General features: G+C 37.1%; 1 protein-coding gene across 3 annotated transcripts in view; it reads right to left on the bottom strand.

Annotated features, from left to right (window-relative positions):
* Positions 1-19,932, bottom strand: part of SOX6 (SRY-box transcription factor 6) — a 708,935-nt gene that overhangs the window by 204,990 nt on the left and 484,013 nt on the right. For all 3 annotated transcript variants that reach the window (XM_052652397.1, XM_052652398.1, XM_052652399.1), the window contains exons 6-7: positions 12,087-12,259; positions 9,232-9,300 (exon numbers count right to left, since the gene is read on the bottom strand). In XM_052652397.1, the coding sequence (XP_052508357.1) occupies positions 9,232-9,300; positions 12,087-12,259 (242 nt within the window). The remainder of the gene's footprint in view (positions 1-9,231; positions 9,301-12,086; positions 12,260-19,932) is intronic.

The following is a 19,932-nucleotide window of genomic DNA, read 5'->3' as shown; positions in this document are numbered from 1 at the left end:
AAGTGAAGTGAAGTGAAAGTTGCTCAGTTGTCCATGGACTACATAGTCCACAGGATTCTCTAGGCCAGAATACTGGAGTGGGTAGCCTTTCCCTTCTCCGGGGTATCTTCCCAACCCAGGGATCAAACTCAGGTCTCCCACATTGCAAATGGATTCTTTACCAGCTGAGCCACAAACCTGCCTGCTAATGCAAGAGACTTAAGAGGTTTGGGTTTGATCCCTGGGCCGGGAAGATCCCCTGGAGGAGGGCATGGCAACCCACTCCAGTGTTCTTGCCTAGAGAATCCCATGGACAGAGAAGCCTGGCAGGCTACAGTCCATAGCACTGCACAGAGTTGGACATGACTGAAGCAACTTAGCATGCACGCACCAAAAGAATCACTTAGCCGCAAATATATTTCATACCATGTTACAAAAAGATTCCAATTTTGTTCTTTTTATCTCTTTTTTGTGAGGATGCAGCCAAAGTTGTACTAGTTCTGAGATAAAAACTGATTCTAACAGCCAATCTTCTTTTTTTTTTTTTAAGGATAAAGAGAGTGTAATGAGATTTTAGATGTTAGGTATTATTATCCACATTTTACAAACTGGGAAACTAAAGTGCACTAAAATTTTCATATCACAAAAAGGGCAAATTGAGTTACAACCTGGAATGTTGGAAATAGTACTAGTCTTGTCCCAGGGATGGTGGAAGCCTGGTGGGCTGCCGTCTCTGGGGCCGCACAGAGTCGGACACGACTGAAGCGACTTAGCAGCAGCAGCAGCTTGAAGTCAAAGACAGTTGGCTTTCACTCATGGCTCTGACAACATGTAGCTATTTAAGCCTGGACAAGTTGTTGTCTATACCTCAGCTCCCTTGTATAAAGTAAAGGATTTGCACCAGAGAAAGAGTACCAAAGAAATTTCAAAGAAAAACAGAAGTGGGAACTTACATATATTTGGGAACTTTTTATTTTACCAACTAAAATTACTGGAAAACAAAGAAATGAAGCACACACCATCTATTATCACCTATGCTTCATAAAAGGAAAGGGCATTTTAATTCCAAAAAAAAGTAGAGAAAACATAAACTTAGGGTTATTTTTACGTATAGCTTAACAGTAAACTCACTATATTGTTGTACAATAGAAATAGGTACCCACCCTACCCCTGATCAGTGAGTGAGAACCATGAGGACCACCAGAGGATGTGTCCAAGTTTAACATTCTGTGAAAGCAGAAGAATGGAAGCGGAACATCTGACATCTCTCAGTGCAGTGCTCCAGCAATATTGTCTTAAAATTCCATCATTAAAGAACTGTCTTTATAACCTTTGCCATATCCAAGTACCCAATTATTACTTACTTATAGTTTTAATTAAATTGACTTTTTTTTTTTGCTTAAATACATTTATTTCAAAAGCACTACCTCAAATAGAAAACCAATAGGAAATTCAATAGAAAATCACTTGTTAAGTAAATGATAATGTAACAATAAAAATAAAAGTTTTACTTTAATTCAAGCACTATTGTCCCCCAAAGCTCTGAGACTAAGATGATCTCTCTTGCCTACAAAGAGAGAGATTAGCACAACCTGAAAAGGGTTTAAAGTGTACTAACACTGAACTGAGCCCTCAGTGTAATCAGAGAGATCAAGGGAAACAGAGAAATGAGCTGCTTTTTCCCTGGGGAACTGATTCTATGTTATGTAATGTCATATGCTGGCACCACCTGGATCATCCACCCACTGGGCTCCATACCCTCCTGCCCCTTAAGAGGTAATGCACTCTCGCACTCTTCTTTAATCCCAGAGAAGGAGAGGCTTTGGCTTCCTTGAATTTTCCCTGATTTGAGAAGGAGCTGGGGAGTAAAGTCTGAGAGATAAGCAGAAGTAGATAAGATACAAGGGACAGTCACCTAGAGAGAGTTCAGGAAACTAAAGAATAGTGCATGAAAAGCATTGAGATTCACCATCAGGCTCTGGTCAGCTGAATGAGATCTTTGCCATAAGAAAATAGGTAGTAAGCTGATTAATAATTCTATTATAGCAGCTAAAAGAATCTGGTTCGGTATAACCTCTTTTTATTTCTAGATCCACTCCAACTTTAACCATCTAGCGTGATTAACTCACGCAGAGTTTCTAATCCACAATAAGAATTTATATTTTTATCTAAGGCCATTGCTATTCATGAATTATAGCAGCTTTACCTATTCTTTATAATTCAGGAACTTCATTATTAAAATGTTAGAAGCAGGCTATAGAGCATCTATCATTACTTTAAAAGTTAATTCGATTACATAAAAGAAATAATTAGATTTGCATTTTTATCTTGGATTTAAACTTTCAAAGATCATAGCAGCCTGCCCATGGGCAATTAAAAACAGCATACAGCAGAGAAATAGAGGAGAGAGGGTCTGTTTTTCCCGGCTAATTCATGATTGAAGATAGAATTACAAAATATTTTAAGGGTTTGCTGAAACTGGGGGCTAATCCTAGACTTCTAAGCTTTGTTTAGAACTCTCATTTCATTGCGAGAGTATCAGATACACATACAATGCTAATAGAAGTATCGAGTTACTTTCAATGGGTTTATTTAGTCCTGTTCAGAGGCTGTTGAAAGGAGATCCCTTACCTGATCAATAACACCCAAAAAAGGACTATTTGCTAGAGCCAAAACAGGAGCAGTGTAATTGCTTTTTGTTTATCAATGCTAAATATAATTAACAAAGAGATACAACATATACAACATAAAACAGAGGAACTACGTGAGATTGCAAGGTTCCTCACTTTCCTCAGTCTTTTCTGCTGTCTGTTCAGCCAACTCCAAAAGACAATAAATGCAAGGTCCAGCTCTTAAAATTAGAGGTCAATTAGATACTAAATGATGAAGCATATCTTCAAATATATATCTATTATTATTATCCTGGCAAAAAATTAATTAACCAGGTCATGCAGGCCATGAAGGCTAATGTACAAAGTAATTATTTCTGATCTTTAGACAACTACTTCACATAAAAAGGTAGTCCTTATTCTGCTCAGCAGATACCTGAAATGCCTGTAGTTAATCATATTGAAGGAAACAAGAGGCAAGGTTTATCTCCTTAAAAGGTGAGAGTACATCTCAAGTTATTCTGTTTAATGGTTTAAGAACAATCACGTCTCTACTCATAATATTAATACGACTACTGGTTATGTAGGAAGAAAGGAGAACACAATTTAATGGCACTCCACCACATGACAAACACACAGACGCACAAAATATGCAAACAGCACAGATGAATATATTATAATCAAAATAGAAAACACTACATATGGAAAATACTCACATACTCCTAAAGAATAGAGTGACGCTTCAGTGAAGAGACAAACACTTAGTTGTATAAATAAGCAGCATGTGTAATCAGAGCGTTTAAAAGAGAAGTTTTCAGATAAGAGAAAGTATCTGCCAAAAAGCAGCAATGGCATTAGTTCAGGCCTTCCACAGACTGAGTTCATCATCTAATTCATGTATTAAATGGTGACAGAAAGACAATGAATATTGTATATTAATCATGCTAAGTCACTTCAGTCATGTCTGAAACATGTCTGGAAACACTTCAGTCATTTCCTTCTTCGGGGGATCTTCTCAACCCAGGGATCAAATCTGTGTCTTTTATCTCTCCTGCATTGGCAAGCAGATTCTTTACCACTAGCACCACCTGGGAAGCCCATATATTAATCATAATGATTAACAAATAACCACAAATTTCAAGTTTCACAATTTTATCCCCAACGGTATATGTATATTAATTAACTGAATCACTGGCTCTGGCCCAGGAAGCCAAATGCCAAATAAAATCCCAACCGGCCAGTCCCTTCTTAAGAGACCACTGTTGACAGGTCAGTGATGTGAGGAGAGGACACTGTCTATATAGTACACAACACAGCCACTTGTATTAACTCTAAAATTGAGGTCTAAAGAGACATGAATATACGGATCACACTATTCAGGTCTGGAAAAAGAAAGTGTCTCATAGAGATATTTTAATAAAGTGAATCCTCTTGCAAAGATTAAGTTCTAGCAACAAAATGCTGTCATTAAATATGTTTCTACTGACATTCTATCAAAACCAAAAAATATGATATGTCCACGAAGAATGTCTTCTCTAGATTGCAAAACCATGACATGGTCAAATGAGGTTAGATAAATAAATATATGGATGGATCAAGAAATCAAGAGTTATAAAATATTTTCTAGTTTGCATAGATTAGACATATTTAATGACTGATTAAAATGTTGTAAATATGTGCTGATATATCCAATGGATTCAAAGCTAATTTTATTTACTAGTCAATATAATTCATAAATAAAATGCTTCAAAAGACTGACTAAGATACTATGGTGCAATGTGGGAGACAAGGAGAAAGAAATTACTGAAGCAGTTATTTGTTCTTTGGAATTACAGCAAGAGCAATATTCCCAAATTCAAGGATCCATATTCCATGATCTGTTAGTTTTGCTTTCCACAAACTAGATAAAAATTGTGCCATTTCTGTCCATGCTAAGTTGCTTCAGTCATGTCCAACTCTTTGCAACCCTATGGACTGTAGCCTACCAGGCTCCTCTGTCCACAGGATTCTCCAGGCAAGAATACTGGAGTGGGTTGCCATGCACTCCTCCAGGGGATCTTCCCTACCCAAGGATCAAACCTACATCTCATGTCTCCTGCACTGGCAGGTGAGTTCTTTACCACTAGCACCACCTGAAAACCCCCATTTCTGTCCTGGAAATAGCAAAAATATCTAACTTTCTGGGCCTCATATCCAGGGGATTATCCAGGAGAAATATCAATATGGAGATATTGATATTCTCCATATCTCAGATATGGAGATGATACCACCCTATGGCAGAAAGTGAAGAAGAACTAAAGAGTGTCTTAATGAAAGTGAAAGAAGAGAGTGAAAAAGTTGGCTTAACGCTCAACATTCAGAAAACGAAGATCATGGCATCCAGTTCCATCACTTCATGACAAATAGATGGGGAAACAGTGGAAACAGTGGCTCCACTGTTTTTTGGGGGGGCTCCAAAATCACTGTAGATGGTGATTGAAGCCATGAAATTAAAAGACACTTCCTCCTTGGAAGGAAAGTTATGACCAACCTAGACAGCATATTGAAAAGCAGAGACATTACTTTGTCAACAAAGGTCTGTCTAGTCAAAGCTATGGTTTTTCAAGTAGTCATGTATGGATGTGAGAGTTGGACTATAAAGAAAGCTGAGTGCCAAAGAATTGATGCTTTTGAACTGTGGTGTTTGAGAAGACTCTTTAGAGTCCCTTGGACTGCAAGGAGATCCAACCAGTCCATCCCAAAGGAGATCAGTCCTGGGTGTTCATTGGAAGGACTGATGTTGAAGCTGAAACTCCAATACTTTGGCCACCTGATGCAAAGAGCTGACTCATTTGAAAAGACCCTGATGCTGGGAAAGATTGAGGGCAGGAGGAGAAGGGGATGACAGAGGATGAGATGGTTGGATGGCATCACCAACTCAATGAACATGAGTTTGGGTGAACTCCAGGAGTTGGTGATGGACAGGGAGGCCCGGCGTGCTATGGTTCATGGGGTTGCAGAGAGTCAGACACAACTGAGAGACTGATCTGATCTGTTCTGATCCAGGGAATTACTTACTGTGTAACAGATTAGAGGAATCACCATTTTCCCCAAAGCACAAACAGAGGGATTAGAATTCACTAAGCAAACAGCCTACTAAAAGACCTGTTGATATTAACGAATTTTAAAAATAATTTAAAGTTATTAACATGCTTTTTTAAATGGTAAAAAATGACTCATCAAAACTATAAAAACACTGGTTCATAAAATCATTCATTTTACGATTTCAGCATGGCTTAAAGACCATTCATGCATGCTAAGTCATTTCAGCCATGTCTGACTCTGTGTGACCCTATGGACTCTAGTCTGCCAGACTCCTTTGTTCATGAGATTCTCCAGGCAAGAATACCGAAGTGGGCTGCCACGCCCTCCTCCAGGGGATCTTCCCGACCCATGAATGAAAACCATGTCTCTTGGGTCTCCTGCATTGGCAGGTGGGTTCTTTACCACTAGTGCCACTTGGGAAGTCCACATAGTCTTAAAAAGTATCTCTTTAAAAATTTAGTTATAAACTACCAAGGCGAAATTACATTAAAATTATATTCAAGGAAAAAATACATAAATGAAATGATTTCTAACTACATACACAGAATAAGTTTTGAATGACTGCAAATGAGAAAAATAAGCTCAAAGACTTTTTACAATACTATCTTAATCCTGCCTTTTCCTATCGCTAATGAAGAATTCTGCCTTTCAATGTGTGCATATCGTTCAGGTTTTCATTTGCTTCCATTATTATAGACCCAGATGTGTTTGTGTGTGGTTGTTATAATAGGTTAGATACTCTTTCCTTTCTTTCTATTACAGAAAATAAAATTTTGGAATTTTATTGCAAATTCCAAAGCAACAAGCATTAATTCAGAAGTCAGCATTCTGAACTAGAAGTAAAGAACAATCTTGAACATAATCACCTGATACTTATGATCTATGGCCAATTGCCAAGGCTCTTGCTGACCCTGTTAGGAAATAAGTTCTAGAATACAAGATTTTAAAAGAAGGAAAAAGGTCAAACTTGGGATCTCAAATTGTCACTGTATTCATTCAGTTTTAGAAGAGAAGTTAGGTTTTGTATTTATTACCTAATTTTAATCTCTGTTTTGTTTTGTTTTTAAAAGAGAGAATGTTTTTTCATGATAGAAAAATGTTTGAAGCATTCCTTAAATCTCATATTTTGCTCAAATTAAAATGAGTCCAACAAAAGTCTCTCTCTTAAATTTGATCATGCCTATGGCTGGCCAAAAATCTTATGTGAAAATACACTTAACCCATTTCCCTCCCAAGAAAATAACTAAAATTCTGAATATCAAATATGTGCTTTGTGTCAGAGATGAATATGTTTTGTGTAAGGAGTAAATGTTTTTCAGTATTTGAAAAATTCTTTGAATGGTCTTATACTCGATTAGATAAACACTGACAGTGAAGCAGTAGTTCAGGACAGATTAAACTGCAATACAGATTATTGCCTCCTCTTTTTTTAAAAATAAAATACAAATTCCTGTTACAAAGAATCCCATATTTCTAAAATTAATGTAACTATTTTGAATATGTCTATGATTTTTATAGTTTATACTGATGAGATCAAGGCCTGATAGGCTTCAATTTTTAAAAATTTAAACAATGAGAAATATGTATAAAATTTAAAGCAATTGAACTTCTATTAAAACACTTGAAAAACCAATTTCCTTGTCTTCTCAAATTGAACATTCTGACAAATAATATTTTAAGATCATGTTCTAGTTTCCTGAAAAAGATTGCAACTCATACAGTCGTTATGACTATAAAATATAATCAATAAATGCCTATAATATTTCACAAAGATACTCTGAACTAATTTTGTTGCTATTCATCTGAGATCCTCAGTACCACAGGTACACGTCAGTTAAGACATCCAGTTAATGCAAACAACTTTGGACTAAGAAGTGAAATATATTCAAAACAAATAATGAAGTAGGTAATAAAGAGGTAGTAAAAACATTAATAATAAGTAACTGATATGAAAACATCTCAGGGAATTTCTTCCATTTCTGCTTTACAAATAGGAGAAACAGAGAGTACTCTAAACAATCAGGTTATTTAACACCTACCAAGTTCTTAGAGAGGAATCTAGAGAAAAATGTAGGAAGCCACAGGCTAAAACTCTTGACCTTAGCAGTGGGAGACACACTGAAAATTCTAATAAGGGCAGAGCAAGGGAACACCTGGACAGTTATTTAATTAAGGATCTCAGCATGAGTCATAAGATATCAGGATAAAAAATTATTCCAAGATTTAATTATAAAAGCTGACTGTCCAAAATGCCAGAGACATACTATCTATTATGTTTGGATTCATTATTTTGAAACATATAGACTTGAGTATGGAATACAGAATCAGAGCTAATTAAAACAACAACAGCAAACACTAGTTAAAACTTCCTAGTAAAGATGGGCAAAGTGCCAAATTAGGTACAAATACTTCTTCAGACACCAAATCAGTATTTTAAATGCAGTGACTACTACCCAGAACACTAAGTGTGACTACACAATGAAGCAAAGATCTAAATCATTGACTTTTCATTGGTAAGGTGAAATAAGTAATAACTTTATGTAAATGATTTTTAAAAACATAGGAAGGTGTAATACTAATCCCAAGGAAAGGACTAATATAATTCAGAATATAGTGCCCCAACTAGGCTGAATAATATATCCCAGTATAGAAAATATCTACAACAACCAAGAGAAACCCAGAGGCTGTGGTGGGTACATGTAACTCTGGGATCAGTATGCCTGAGGTTTAATCACCAGACAACCAGTTGCTTACTCTAAGGCTTTCTAGAAGTCACACACCCACCTATGAGCATATCCAAAAATGGAGATCACTTCCCTTACCTATGTCAAATAGCTGTTAGTTGAATTAACTGTCAAATATCTAACGGAATAACAGAAACCAGAATTCTTTCTCAGGCCATTGTAATTATGATCTCTATATTGTGTTACCCTGCCACCAAAAAAAGAAAGAAAGAAAAGGAATAAAGAAAAAGAAATTTCTAAACTGTGTTACAATTACTCAAGAACAAGTTTTTCTTCCTTTCTAGACTATAAGCTTCTTGAAGACAATTACTAATCTTTATATTCCTTTTAGCACCTAGCAGAAATGCAGTTAATATCTAAAAAGAACAAATTAATTATTACCAACCTTTTCCTAGATCATAAGATTCTTCTCATAATTGGCCCAATCAGACATCCTAACAAGCAAATAAACATAAGCTTCTACCCATGATACTATCAGACGGTAAAATACAGAGCAAGTAATTTTGTGGCAATAAAACTAGCATGAGTATGCCACCTTGGAAACCATTATGTTTTTACTAGGTTGTATTAGTCAAATGGCAGATGGTAAAAAAGGTAAGGTTTATCCTGCTTATGCATCACATCAGAAAAGAATGCTTAGACTTCCACCAAGTCGATATTTCCTACATTCATTTATACAACTGTATACAACATCCTTGAATAAAAGCCCTATTGCTGCTGTTTATAGAGAAGGGTGCATTTGCAGCATTTTAAATTCCATTTTCAAGGAGGAAAGTATCTAAGTATAATCAGACAAGAGTAATAAATACACAGACCTGGATCTGTTGTTGCAGGAGATTAATTTTGTGCTGCTGTTGCAGAAGTTGCTGCTGTTGTCTTGCAATCTATCAGAAATAAAATTTCATTAAGTTAAAATGACATGCTTACACCTTTGCCATTACCTGAGGTACATTTCCTGGTATTACAAGAATGTTTTACTGTGCTTCTAATACGAAAGAATTCCTATAAAATGAGAGAGGCAGAATCAGAAAGTTGGAGAGAAGGGAAATATTTCAAACAGGTGCCATCTCTCTGCTTACCCCTAAATCTTGACCTGTACATGAGAACTGCCCACCTTGTATTACACTTGTGAGCAGTTCATCTATATCTGCACTGGTCATCTGGAAAGAATGGGAGTTTCAAAATCTGATCCTTGGAGAATAAAGGCAGGAAAACTTTGGCTACATGTTTCTGAGGAGCTTAATTTGGATTTAAAAAGTAAAATCCATAAGCAAAGACATGAAAGAACTTTCTATTACCTATAATATGGCCTACTTTGGTGAGACCTTTTTTACTGTAAAGATTTTTAGAACTGATAATGCTTACAAATATTGTCAAGGGAATGTCAAAAGAAAAAAAACAGCAAAAATCAAAAACTTTTATCTTTTTTTGCTGATGTAATGCATAACATACAAAGCATTTTTTTTAAACAAACAAAATTTCATATTTATTCACATCTTTTTTACTGCAATGTGTTAGTTTTATAGTACAGGATCCACATATAAGTTTTGTATTCCCTTGCTTCATGCAACAAATTCAACATCTTAACATGTCATCTGGTCTATAGAAAAAAACATTAACCACTTAATGCAAGCCCCATTGAAGACTGAATCTTCCCCTCAGGAGAGCAAAGAACTTCTTTAGGATAATAGTGTTTACTATAAAACATGAGTTAGGTGTCAGGCTGCTTATTACCTCAAAATCTGAGCTGCTGGAGCTTGAAACCCATGGGAATGCCCCTTAGTGAGAACACACTCACTGCCAACCTAGGAAGCCAGAGAAAAAAATGGCCAGAAAGCTCTTAGGATGACTTGGTTTCATGATGCCTATAGGCAAGAGTTATTTCTTCCCTATTTCTTCTATTCCCAAAACATTCTAAAATGGACAGTGTTGGAAATGAGTGTGAATTACCCCTCAGCTGTATACTTCCTGAGTCTTTTTGATATTTTAGCCTAGAGTAGAGGGAAATACCCAAATTACATTCCTTTCAGCAGAAGATGACAAATAGCAGTCTGCCCCCAAATATGGCTTAATGGTTTCTGGTGATGACTGGTTCATACTAGAAGTCATGATAAAGCTGCCCCTAACACAGGCTACAGTTTAAGAAATGGGACCACTCCTCCCCAAAGCTTTATAAGCAAAATGGAAATAGTATTTAATCAAGTTGAAAAGGCTCACTCTGCTTACCACCATTCAAATCAGAAATGGACAACTCTGCAACTCTAGGTATACATGCTGGATCTCTGAATATTCATTTCCTCTTAGCAATCCAGTGAAACACCGCTAGACATCTAATATTGATGGTCCCTCCTAAATGATAAAGTGCTGCATAGAAATGCATCCAAAACACCACAGTGCAATTACTATCATCCACTCTAGACGTATGGGTTTGACACAGTGAAGTATGGTACATAAGCACCATGTGGCTCAAATTCTGAATTTTATTTGCCAATCGGTTGAGCTACATGCTCGCTTCATTGAGCATGACAACCTAGTTTTAAGTGTCATTTAATTTTCATTTTGAAATATAATTACAAAGTGTTCACTGTAAGATATCACTCGTCTGCAAATGTGTCAAGATTAATTTGTGCTAGCTTATTCACAAGTGTCAATAGTTAATTACTGTGTCATCTCTGGATGGCTAAATGACATTCTAACTTCTGATTTTTTACAGTGTTCCTTTATGTTATTTTCCATTAGGGGCTGAGTCCATATTCCTACATGTGGGCAAATATTCAAGCATATAAAATACCAGACGTCACAACTCATTAAAATCAACAGAGCATATATCGCTCTATATACCCCTATAAAATACAGTTAACTGAAAAGATAATTCCAGTAATAATGTCAGATTCCTAAAAACTGCACATTAATTTGGATCTGTCTGATCTAAAGCATCAGGGACCACTCTATAGGATCCTTGTTGTTAGATTAATGTACTCTTATGAGACAGGAAAAACATCTGGGAAAGTGATTTATTTTTTAAAAGATACACACTTAAACTTTGCTATTTTTCTCCCTTCTCACTTCTAAATCAATGAAGTCAAATTCTTCCAGGAGCCATGTGTTAATTTGTTTTTAATGATTTACCTATGCTAAAAGACAGTGACCATATAATTTATCAGCCTAGCCAGGACAACTTTCACAGGTGGAAGAGGGGAGTATTAATACTCTGGAAAACAGATATTAATCAGAGCTATTCTGGAAAAACTGAGACATGTAGTCACCCTAGCTTGAACCAGTAAGTTAAAAGATTCTCAAAGTTTTTCTAGACCAGGATCTTCTTTTACTGGATGAGAAAAGAAGTCCAGAGAGAAGCGATTTACTCATGGTTAAGCTACACTAGGGATATATGTGATACCTACATGAACAAGTATCCCTGAGTAATTAATCAAATGCAAATGTTCTGGAACAATATTATCACTTCAGTTATGACCAGTTCTATTATGCCTTTCTTTGTCCTCCACATATCCCCTCAGTATTCTCAACAACCCTAGATTTCCAGAAGGCTTCTTTCTTTCCTTGTCTTTTTTTAGGAAGGCTTATGACAAATAAACCAATCAATGTGATTACTCTCTGAGCTTGGCACATTCCACATCTCCAGTTCATCAGCTCCTTTTGCAGGGCTCACCTGTTCTTGCTGTTGGCGAGCAAGGTCCATTTGCTGCCGTTGTTTCTCAATTTGTGAGGCTGCCAGTTTTTTCTGTTCATCATGCGCTGCCAGGAGCTGCTCCCGTAAACTGATCAGCTGGGTAATCATGGTAGAGAGCTGCCGTTCTTTTTCTGCCAGGCTCTCAGGTGTACCTAAAATGGAAGTGAAAAGATATCTCACAAGTTTGAGAAAATTCTGAATGAATTAGGGAAGTGAGTGGGTAGGCAGATTTAGAAAGGGACTACTCTAAGACACAAATATCTGGGACAATAACTGGAGGTCACTGTGAGTGCAAGAACTCTATGGAGAGCAATGGAATGAGCACTAGAGTTAGTCATTGCCCTGCCAACAAAAAGGACTGTTGCCAATAAAATAGTCACTCTTCCCTCTTGTTCTTTAAAACAAAACAAAACAGAACAAACTACTCTATTCTCTGCCTTTCACCACATTCCCCTTCCTTCTCCACCCAAATCTATCTTGTCAAGCTAGGAAATGTATGCTATTTAGTACCAAAGATTAGAAACTGTAGGTTGTATTAATATTCTATAATCACTTCTACCCTCAATGACTAACAGAGAATCTAAGACATAGTAGGTACTTAATAAATGTTATTTCAGTACTTTTCTGATCACCGCCCTCAGAAAATTTTTCTTCCATGCAAAGATCTATCTCTGAAGCTTAGAAGTCTGAGGTCTCTCTTGGCTGTGGGACCAGGGACAGAAAGAGGAAAAAAATAAATAAATAAAACTGTCTTGCCTCAGGTGACAATGAAACTGATTTTTTTTTTTTTCCTCCTGTGAGGGGATCAAGCTAAAGCCCCCAAGTTCATCCTTAAAGGCAAAAATGTTGCTTAGGGGGCTCACTCACCCCTTTGTCATTTGTCATTCTTCAAAGGGGAAAAACACATTCAAGGTTGGAAAGGTTGAAAAGGTTACGATGTCACTGCACACTTACAGTATGCACTAATGGTGCTGAACAGTCTATTTATGGGCAAATTGCACAGCTCTGCTAAGTAAAGGGTACAGAATCCTTTTGTGACTTGAAATTAGAGCATTTTACTGTAGCATAAGATAAGAATTTCAGCCCACTGTATGTGAGCACACAGGCTTCATTATGAAGAAATGATCTATGCTTTGAAAGCTTTTCAGGAAGATGCCACCAGCTGTCAAAAGAGATAAAGATTGCCAATTTTTGTTTCTGTGGAAGAGGAGACTTCCAATCTCCTTATGCAATTCCCCTCATTCCTGCTAAGAAAGCACCAGGACAATCTGAGAAACTGAACATATTTTAATTAGGAAAGGACCTATTTTTTGAGTGGGCCCATGGGAAAAGGGAGCCTTCAAAGGATGTTGGCTAGCCCTTACTAATATATGATTCTCACAAGGTAAGACCTGATATCAGTTGAGAAGCTACAATATTTTAGGATTACATTGGTATTAGTGCCAATTCATGTCCTTAAAAATAAATAAGTAAACACATAACTAAATAACTGTCAATGTTCCATAATCCTTAACGATTTGTTGAGCTGAAAGTGAGTGAAGTCGCTCAGTCGTGTCCAACTCTTTGCGACCCCATGGACTGTAGCCTTCCAGGCTCCTCTGTCCATGGGATTTTCCAGGCAATATACTGGAGTGGATTGCCATTTCCTTCTCCAGGGGATCTTCCCAACCCAGGGATTGAACCCAGGTCTCTTGCACTGTAGACAGATACTTTACCATCTGAGCCACCAGGGAAATCCTGGTTGAGCTGAAAGGTGGCCTAAAATCAAAATTAAAAGAAAAATAAGATAGTGAAATGATATTAGAAAATGTACTTCACTGATATGGAAACAAATTCTGTATCTCAAGGATTGTAACCCGTTGTTCTTTCTAGCGTGATTGTTTTAAATGAGTTTTTATTTCAGCAATAGGAATTTAAGCCTGGTGAAAGAAAGATCTTCTTGATCCAGAAATATTAAAATACAAAATCAGGTTCCTAGAGGGGAATCATAAAATCTCTCCCAAAGTAAAACAAGCTCAACTAATATAGATGTTAATGATATATAGGAATGAGGAGATATAAAACAAGTATGAAATTTACTTACTCATTTCATTAAACTTTAATTAAAGAATATTTCCTGAATCTCAGGTACTATATCAAGAACCAAGGATACAGATACCATAGCAAGAAAAAGCAGACAGAGTTTCCTACTCACACCCTCACCAAGCAATCACATATATAAGTGTAGATGACAACTAAATAAGAATTATAAACAGGACAGATACTTGCTGGGAGGTTTAACCAAGTTTGGGAGAACCAAGACTCAGGAAGGTATGCCTGAAAAGGTATCAGTAATAAGTTAACAGAAACATGAAGAATTAACTAGTCAGAGGTGGAGAGTGGTCAAGAAGGTTTTCAGTAGGAGAAAACAACATAGACAAAGGCCCTGTGAGGTGCCAGGTGGTGGGAGACTGTCAGTGTGTGTTCCAGCAATTGAAGGTAGTAAAACTTAGGCAAAAACAAACAAAAACACAAAGGAGAGTAGAGTACTAAATGAGGCTGCTGCTGCTGCTGCTGCTAAGTCGCTTCAGTCGTGTCTGACTCTGTGCGACCCCATAGACGGCAGCCCACCAGGCTCCCCCCATCGCTGGGATTCTCCAGGCAAGAACAATGGAGTGGGTTGCCATTTGCTTCTCCAATGCATGAAAGTGAAAAGCGAAAGTGAAGTCGTTCAGTCATGCTTGACTCTTAACGACCCCATGGACTGCAGCCTACCAGGCTCCCCCGTCCCTGGGATTCTCCAGGCAAGAGTACTGGAGTGGGGTGCCATTGCCTTCTCCGAAATGAGGCTAGAGAGGTAGGAAAAGGTCACACCATTCAGCTCCTTACAGACCGTGCTGGATGAACTTCATGTTTATTCCAAGAAAATTTCAAAATCACTAAAATATTTTAAACAAGAGATGATGTGAGCATTCTGGCTATAGTGTGAAGAATAGTTTGGAAGTTATTAGAACAGATAAATGGGATATATGCAAATTTTATTATATATTTTTTGTATGTAACAACAACATTCTGAAGTAACAACATTCTGATTTACCTGTAATTTTATTGTTATACCTACATCTTGATGAAGGTGAAAGAGGAGAGTGAAAAAGTTGGCTTAAAGCTCAACATTCAGAAAACTAAGATCATGGCATCTGGTTCCATCACTTCATGGCAAATAGATGGGAAACAGTGGAAACAGTGTCAGACTTTATTTTGGGGGGCTCCAAAATCACTGCAGATGGTGATTGCAGCCATGAAATTAAAAGACGCTTACTCCTTGGAAGGAAAGTTATGACCAACCTAGATAGCATATTCAAAAGCAGAGACATTACTTTGCCAACAAAGGTCCGTCTAGTCAAGGCTATGGTTTTTCCAGTAGTCATGTATGGATGTGAGAGTTGGATGGTGAAGAAAGCTGAGCACCAAAAAATTGATGCTTTTGAACTGTGGTGTTGGAGAAGACTCTTGTGAGTCCCTTGGACTGCAAGGAGATCCAACCAGCCCATCCTAAAGGAAATCAGTCCTGAATATTCATTGGAAGGACTGATGCTGAAGCTGAAATTCCGATACTTTGGCCACCTGATGTGAAGAGCTGACTGATTTGAAAAGACCCTGATGCTGGGAAAGATTGGGGGCAGGAGGAGAAGGGGAAAATAGAGGATGAGATGGTAGGATGGCATCACTGACTCAATGGACACAGGTTTGTGTAGACTCCAGGAGTTGGTGATGGACAGGGAGGCCTGGTGTGCTATGGTTCATGGGGTTGCAGAGAGTCAGACATGACTGAATGACTGAACTGAACTGAACATATGTGAGGTGAGTTAAGAGAACACTTACTGGACACTGGTAAAGTTACTGCACCATAATTCTTTGTTAATAAAGAAGAGTGTTCACAGGAAGTTTGGGGCAAGGACCAATACAAGAGTTGGATCTGGCAGTTAGATTCCCCAGTAAAGACTGGAAATTTTTCTCTTCTCTCCTAGGTTAAACTACATCTTTTCAAAAACCTTTAATATATTTTGCTTTCTTCCCTGCATAGGAAACAGAGAAGCTGAAGATAACATATAAATGGCTTCTTAACCTCTGCTGTTCAAGGTGAAGCTAACAGGTCCATAAATGAATAGATGCTTCCAATACTAATAGACATGTATACCTGAATTAATAGAGACCACCATTTAACTGAATCTTTTTACAAATCACCATGCTATTCAAGTTGTTTAACTGCAAAAATTCAATGATATCTAAATTAGTCTTTCATTGACCTTTAAAAAGATACATGTTTAAGAAGAAAACAAGCCACGATCACCAGTATATTTAAATCGAAAAGTTAGGTGCACATATAAGGCTATTGTTATCTTATCCCTAAATTTGAGAAGCACATATATATTTTGAATAGGTGTGAGTGGCATGACAAATGCAGTTTGAATGAAATATAGTAGTATAACAAATCTAAAATCGCTCCTGAAATGGGAAGTATACATGTGGATATATACGTATACACACACACATTTTAGCCTATACGTTTAGATAATATAAGCTCTTACATAATGTAAACTGATTTCTAGTTTTGTGGCTCAGTGGTAAAAGAATCCACCTGCCAATGTAGGAGGAACAGGAGCTGCCAATTCGATCTCTAGGTCAGAAAAATCCCCTGGAGAGGGAAATGGCAACTCACTCCAGTATTCTTGCCTGGAGCATTCCATGGACAGAGGAGCCTGACGGGAAGAGTTGGACACGACTGAGTGACATCACACACACACACACACATATATAGGACTAAACATACATATGCGTGTAGTCATTCTTCTGTTCTATACCCATTGTATTTGTTCACATGTAGTGGTTTAAACTCAAGTATTTAAAATCCGTGGTGCTGGATTTTTGTTTTAATTAACAGCAAATTTGTATGCAGCTATAATAAAAATAATATCAAGTCTAAATCACACTGACTAATCAACCTGCAAACATGAGTTACTTCATCTCAAAAATACTAGTTTAATTGAACGTGAAACTTTACCATAGCAAAGGAACTAACAACTGCCAGAGTTGTTTAAAAGTAGACAATTTAATAAGAGGTAGTGGGGCAACCTAACTACATATTAAAGAAGGCAAATGACCTATAGAATGCTCTTAGCCTAACTCTATGTAGGAAATCTTGTCTTAAATTACATTTTGAGGTTTGAGCAAATCAGTTTAGAAAAAAAGTAGATCAGATCCTGAGGATCTGCCCAGGCCAGCAGAGGTCATCAGTAGCTGCCTACATCATCTGTTTCTCATCTCCAGGCTATCTTAAAATGATTCGTAAAAGCACTGCCAGAAAATATCTCTCCTTCATAAAAACAGAAGTAGTTTCATAAACCAGCAAAAAATGCTTCCGTACACAGCTTCTTTACAAGTTAGGGCGCCTGCTTTTATCTACTATCACACACAGAGTGCGCCTGACACTCTGTGCTGTAAACTGTGCTGTAAACCGAAAGACAATGCAATAGGGTTTTTGTTTTGTGTGTGTGTGTGTTTTTCATGGGGTCGTCTTTATCCCCAAACCACATCTGTCTTGAGTTTCTCTCAGATTAGTCAGGTGGATCAGTGCTCCCCAGGGCCTGCTCCAGCTGAAGTATTTTAATTTGACTAAACACCTGATTTATTTTATCTCTCCGATGAGAAAGGCAGTTTGTCTTAATAGAGCCTGTCAGCCCACAGCCCCATTCACAGCAATTTACAGGCAGCCAGGGACGCTGAAGAGAAGAGTGCCGTGATTCTGTATTTTATCCTCCTCCAGAAAGCACCTAAAAGCAGCTATTCACTGCTACTGCATGTGGCATTTTAGAACTGAATTAGCTTTTTATTCAAGTAACTACACTTGTTGTGAATAGCTTATCTGTAAAATTGCTACATTCACTACTGATTTTATTAACCTTTGGCTCTATCACAAAATGGTCTTCAGTTAAGAAAGACCTTTAAAATTGACACATTTTTTTCTTAGGGGCCTCTATTCCAGTGACTTCAGATTTACTGAGTTTGATCCACTGAATTCTTTACCAGTTGTACTTAAAATTTTGAGTCTCAATAGGAAGTCAATAGTGTGTAAATAAGGAAACACTTTTCAAAATGTAAATACAGCAGCAATTTCCCTCATCAAAAGTTTTCAAATACCATCTTTCACCATAACAGTTTCAAAATCAGCCCTCTAGCCTTTTTTGGTCATAATCAGAAGAAGTTGAAAAAAAAAATAACTAAAATAGACTATTTATTTTAAACTTTACAAAGTATAACTACCTGTCCCAAGGTACAAAGCCAATAGAGAAATTTAAAATAGATGGGAATTTAGGTAAAATAATAAGACAATTAGGACAAATCCTTTCTTGATTATAGAATAAAAAATTAAAAATCAAGTTCGAAATTTTTTTTTTAACATCAGCTCCTAAAAGTTAGTATCACAATCTGCTAGTTAATTTTGCCCATGTGAAATATACATAATTACAATCAGTGGTGCTAGAAATAAGACTGGGCATTGGGAAGTCCCTAAAGATTCCACATCTGGATATGGGAGGCACCTTGCAGATAGCACTTTAATAAATGGATGTGCCTCACCTCTTTTACAATATTCCCCTATCTAGGACTTTTAAAATATAAAAATCTTAAATAGGTCACTCTCTTAATATCTGTCCTCTGAAAGTGGATCACTGCTGTATGGTGATGACTAAGTTTTTTCTAATGAGAAAACCCAGAAACAAGCACAACAGTGGAAAGAGAGACAGAGAAAATTAGAAATGTGAGGGGGGATTGGTAGAAAAAGAAATAGAGAAGGCAGAAGGGGAGAAACTAAGAGGGAAGTAGAGAGAGAGGGAAAGAGAACAAGCAAGGACAGCTAAATTAAGTTTTCTGAATTTCTCTGCATGTTTTTTTATTTCTTCATATTTACAAAATGAGGGGTAGTAGTGTTAAAACACAATGTTTACCAAGTCAAATAAGACTAATATTAACAAATTAGTTTGGCATTATCTAGAAATGTGTCCTAGCAAATTTAAAATCAGACTTCTACCTAACCATTCTTCTTTATTGGATCACATACCACTTTAATATAGTTAATAGGACTAAAAAACAAAATTACAAGTCTGGGTATGAACAGTGTGTTTGGAATGATGGGGAGAGGTGGCAGTAAGACTGGAGTGGAATTCTGATAGATATATACTTTTCCACATCAATCCTGGAAAGGATTAAAGAATTTAATCACAGAGCTCAGTCAACAATCCAGAAAGATTTTAAATTAAGTTGAAAAGAAATGCTCTTGAGAATCAATTCCCTGGTTAGTTCTAATTTTTTTTAATGGACATTGTTTGAGAAGAAAGACAAAATACAATGCTAGTCATCAAAGAAGGCTGCATTTGATCTTTTCTGCCCACAGGTAACCTGGTTAAACTGTGGCGTCTCAAACTGCAGCCTCCTCACACATCAGATGGGCTGTGATGTCTCTACTTCACAAGCTCAGTCCACCATTTAGCACTGGCCTTTTTGATACAGTGTTCTTTTAAATGTCACAAAATAGAACGGCAGAAAGTCAACAAAAATAAATAGGGTAAGCTGAAGAAAATAACAATCCATCAGAAGGTCCCCTGATAAAAGTTACTTTGTGGTGACTGCCCGGGAAAGGAACCCCTGTCCCAGTATACTAGCAGCTAATTTGAGTTCTGAATCCAACAGCAGTTTTAAAAGCTTTCCACTCTAAAGGGCCCCAGTGCATCATAAAGATAAAGGATTTCAGTACAAAACCACCACAAAGACCTCTATTATCTTATCAGTC

Source organism: Budorcas taxicolor, chromosome 15 (assembly GCF_023091745.1).
Source record: "Budorcas taxicolor isolate Tak-1 chromosome 15, Takin1.1, whole genome shotgun sequence".
Taxonomy (NCBI): Eukaryota; Metazoa; Chordata; class Mammalia; order Artiodactyla; family Bovidae; genus Budorcas; species Budorcas taxicolor.
This window is presented reverse-complemented; position numbering and strand designations above follow the sequence as displayed.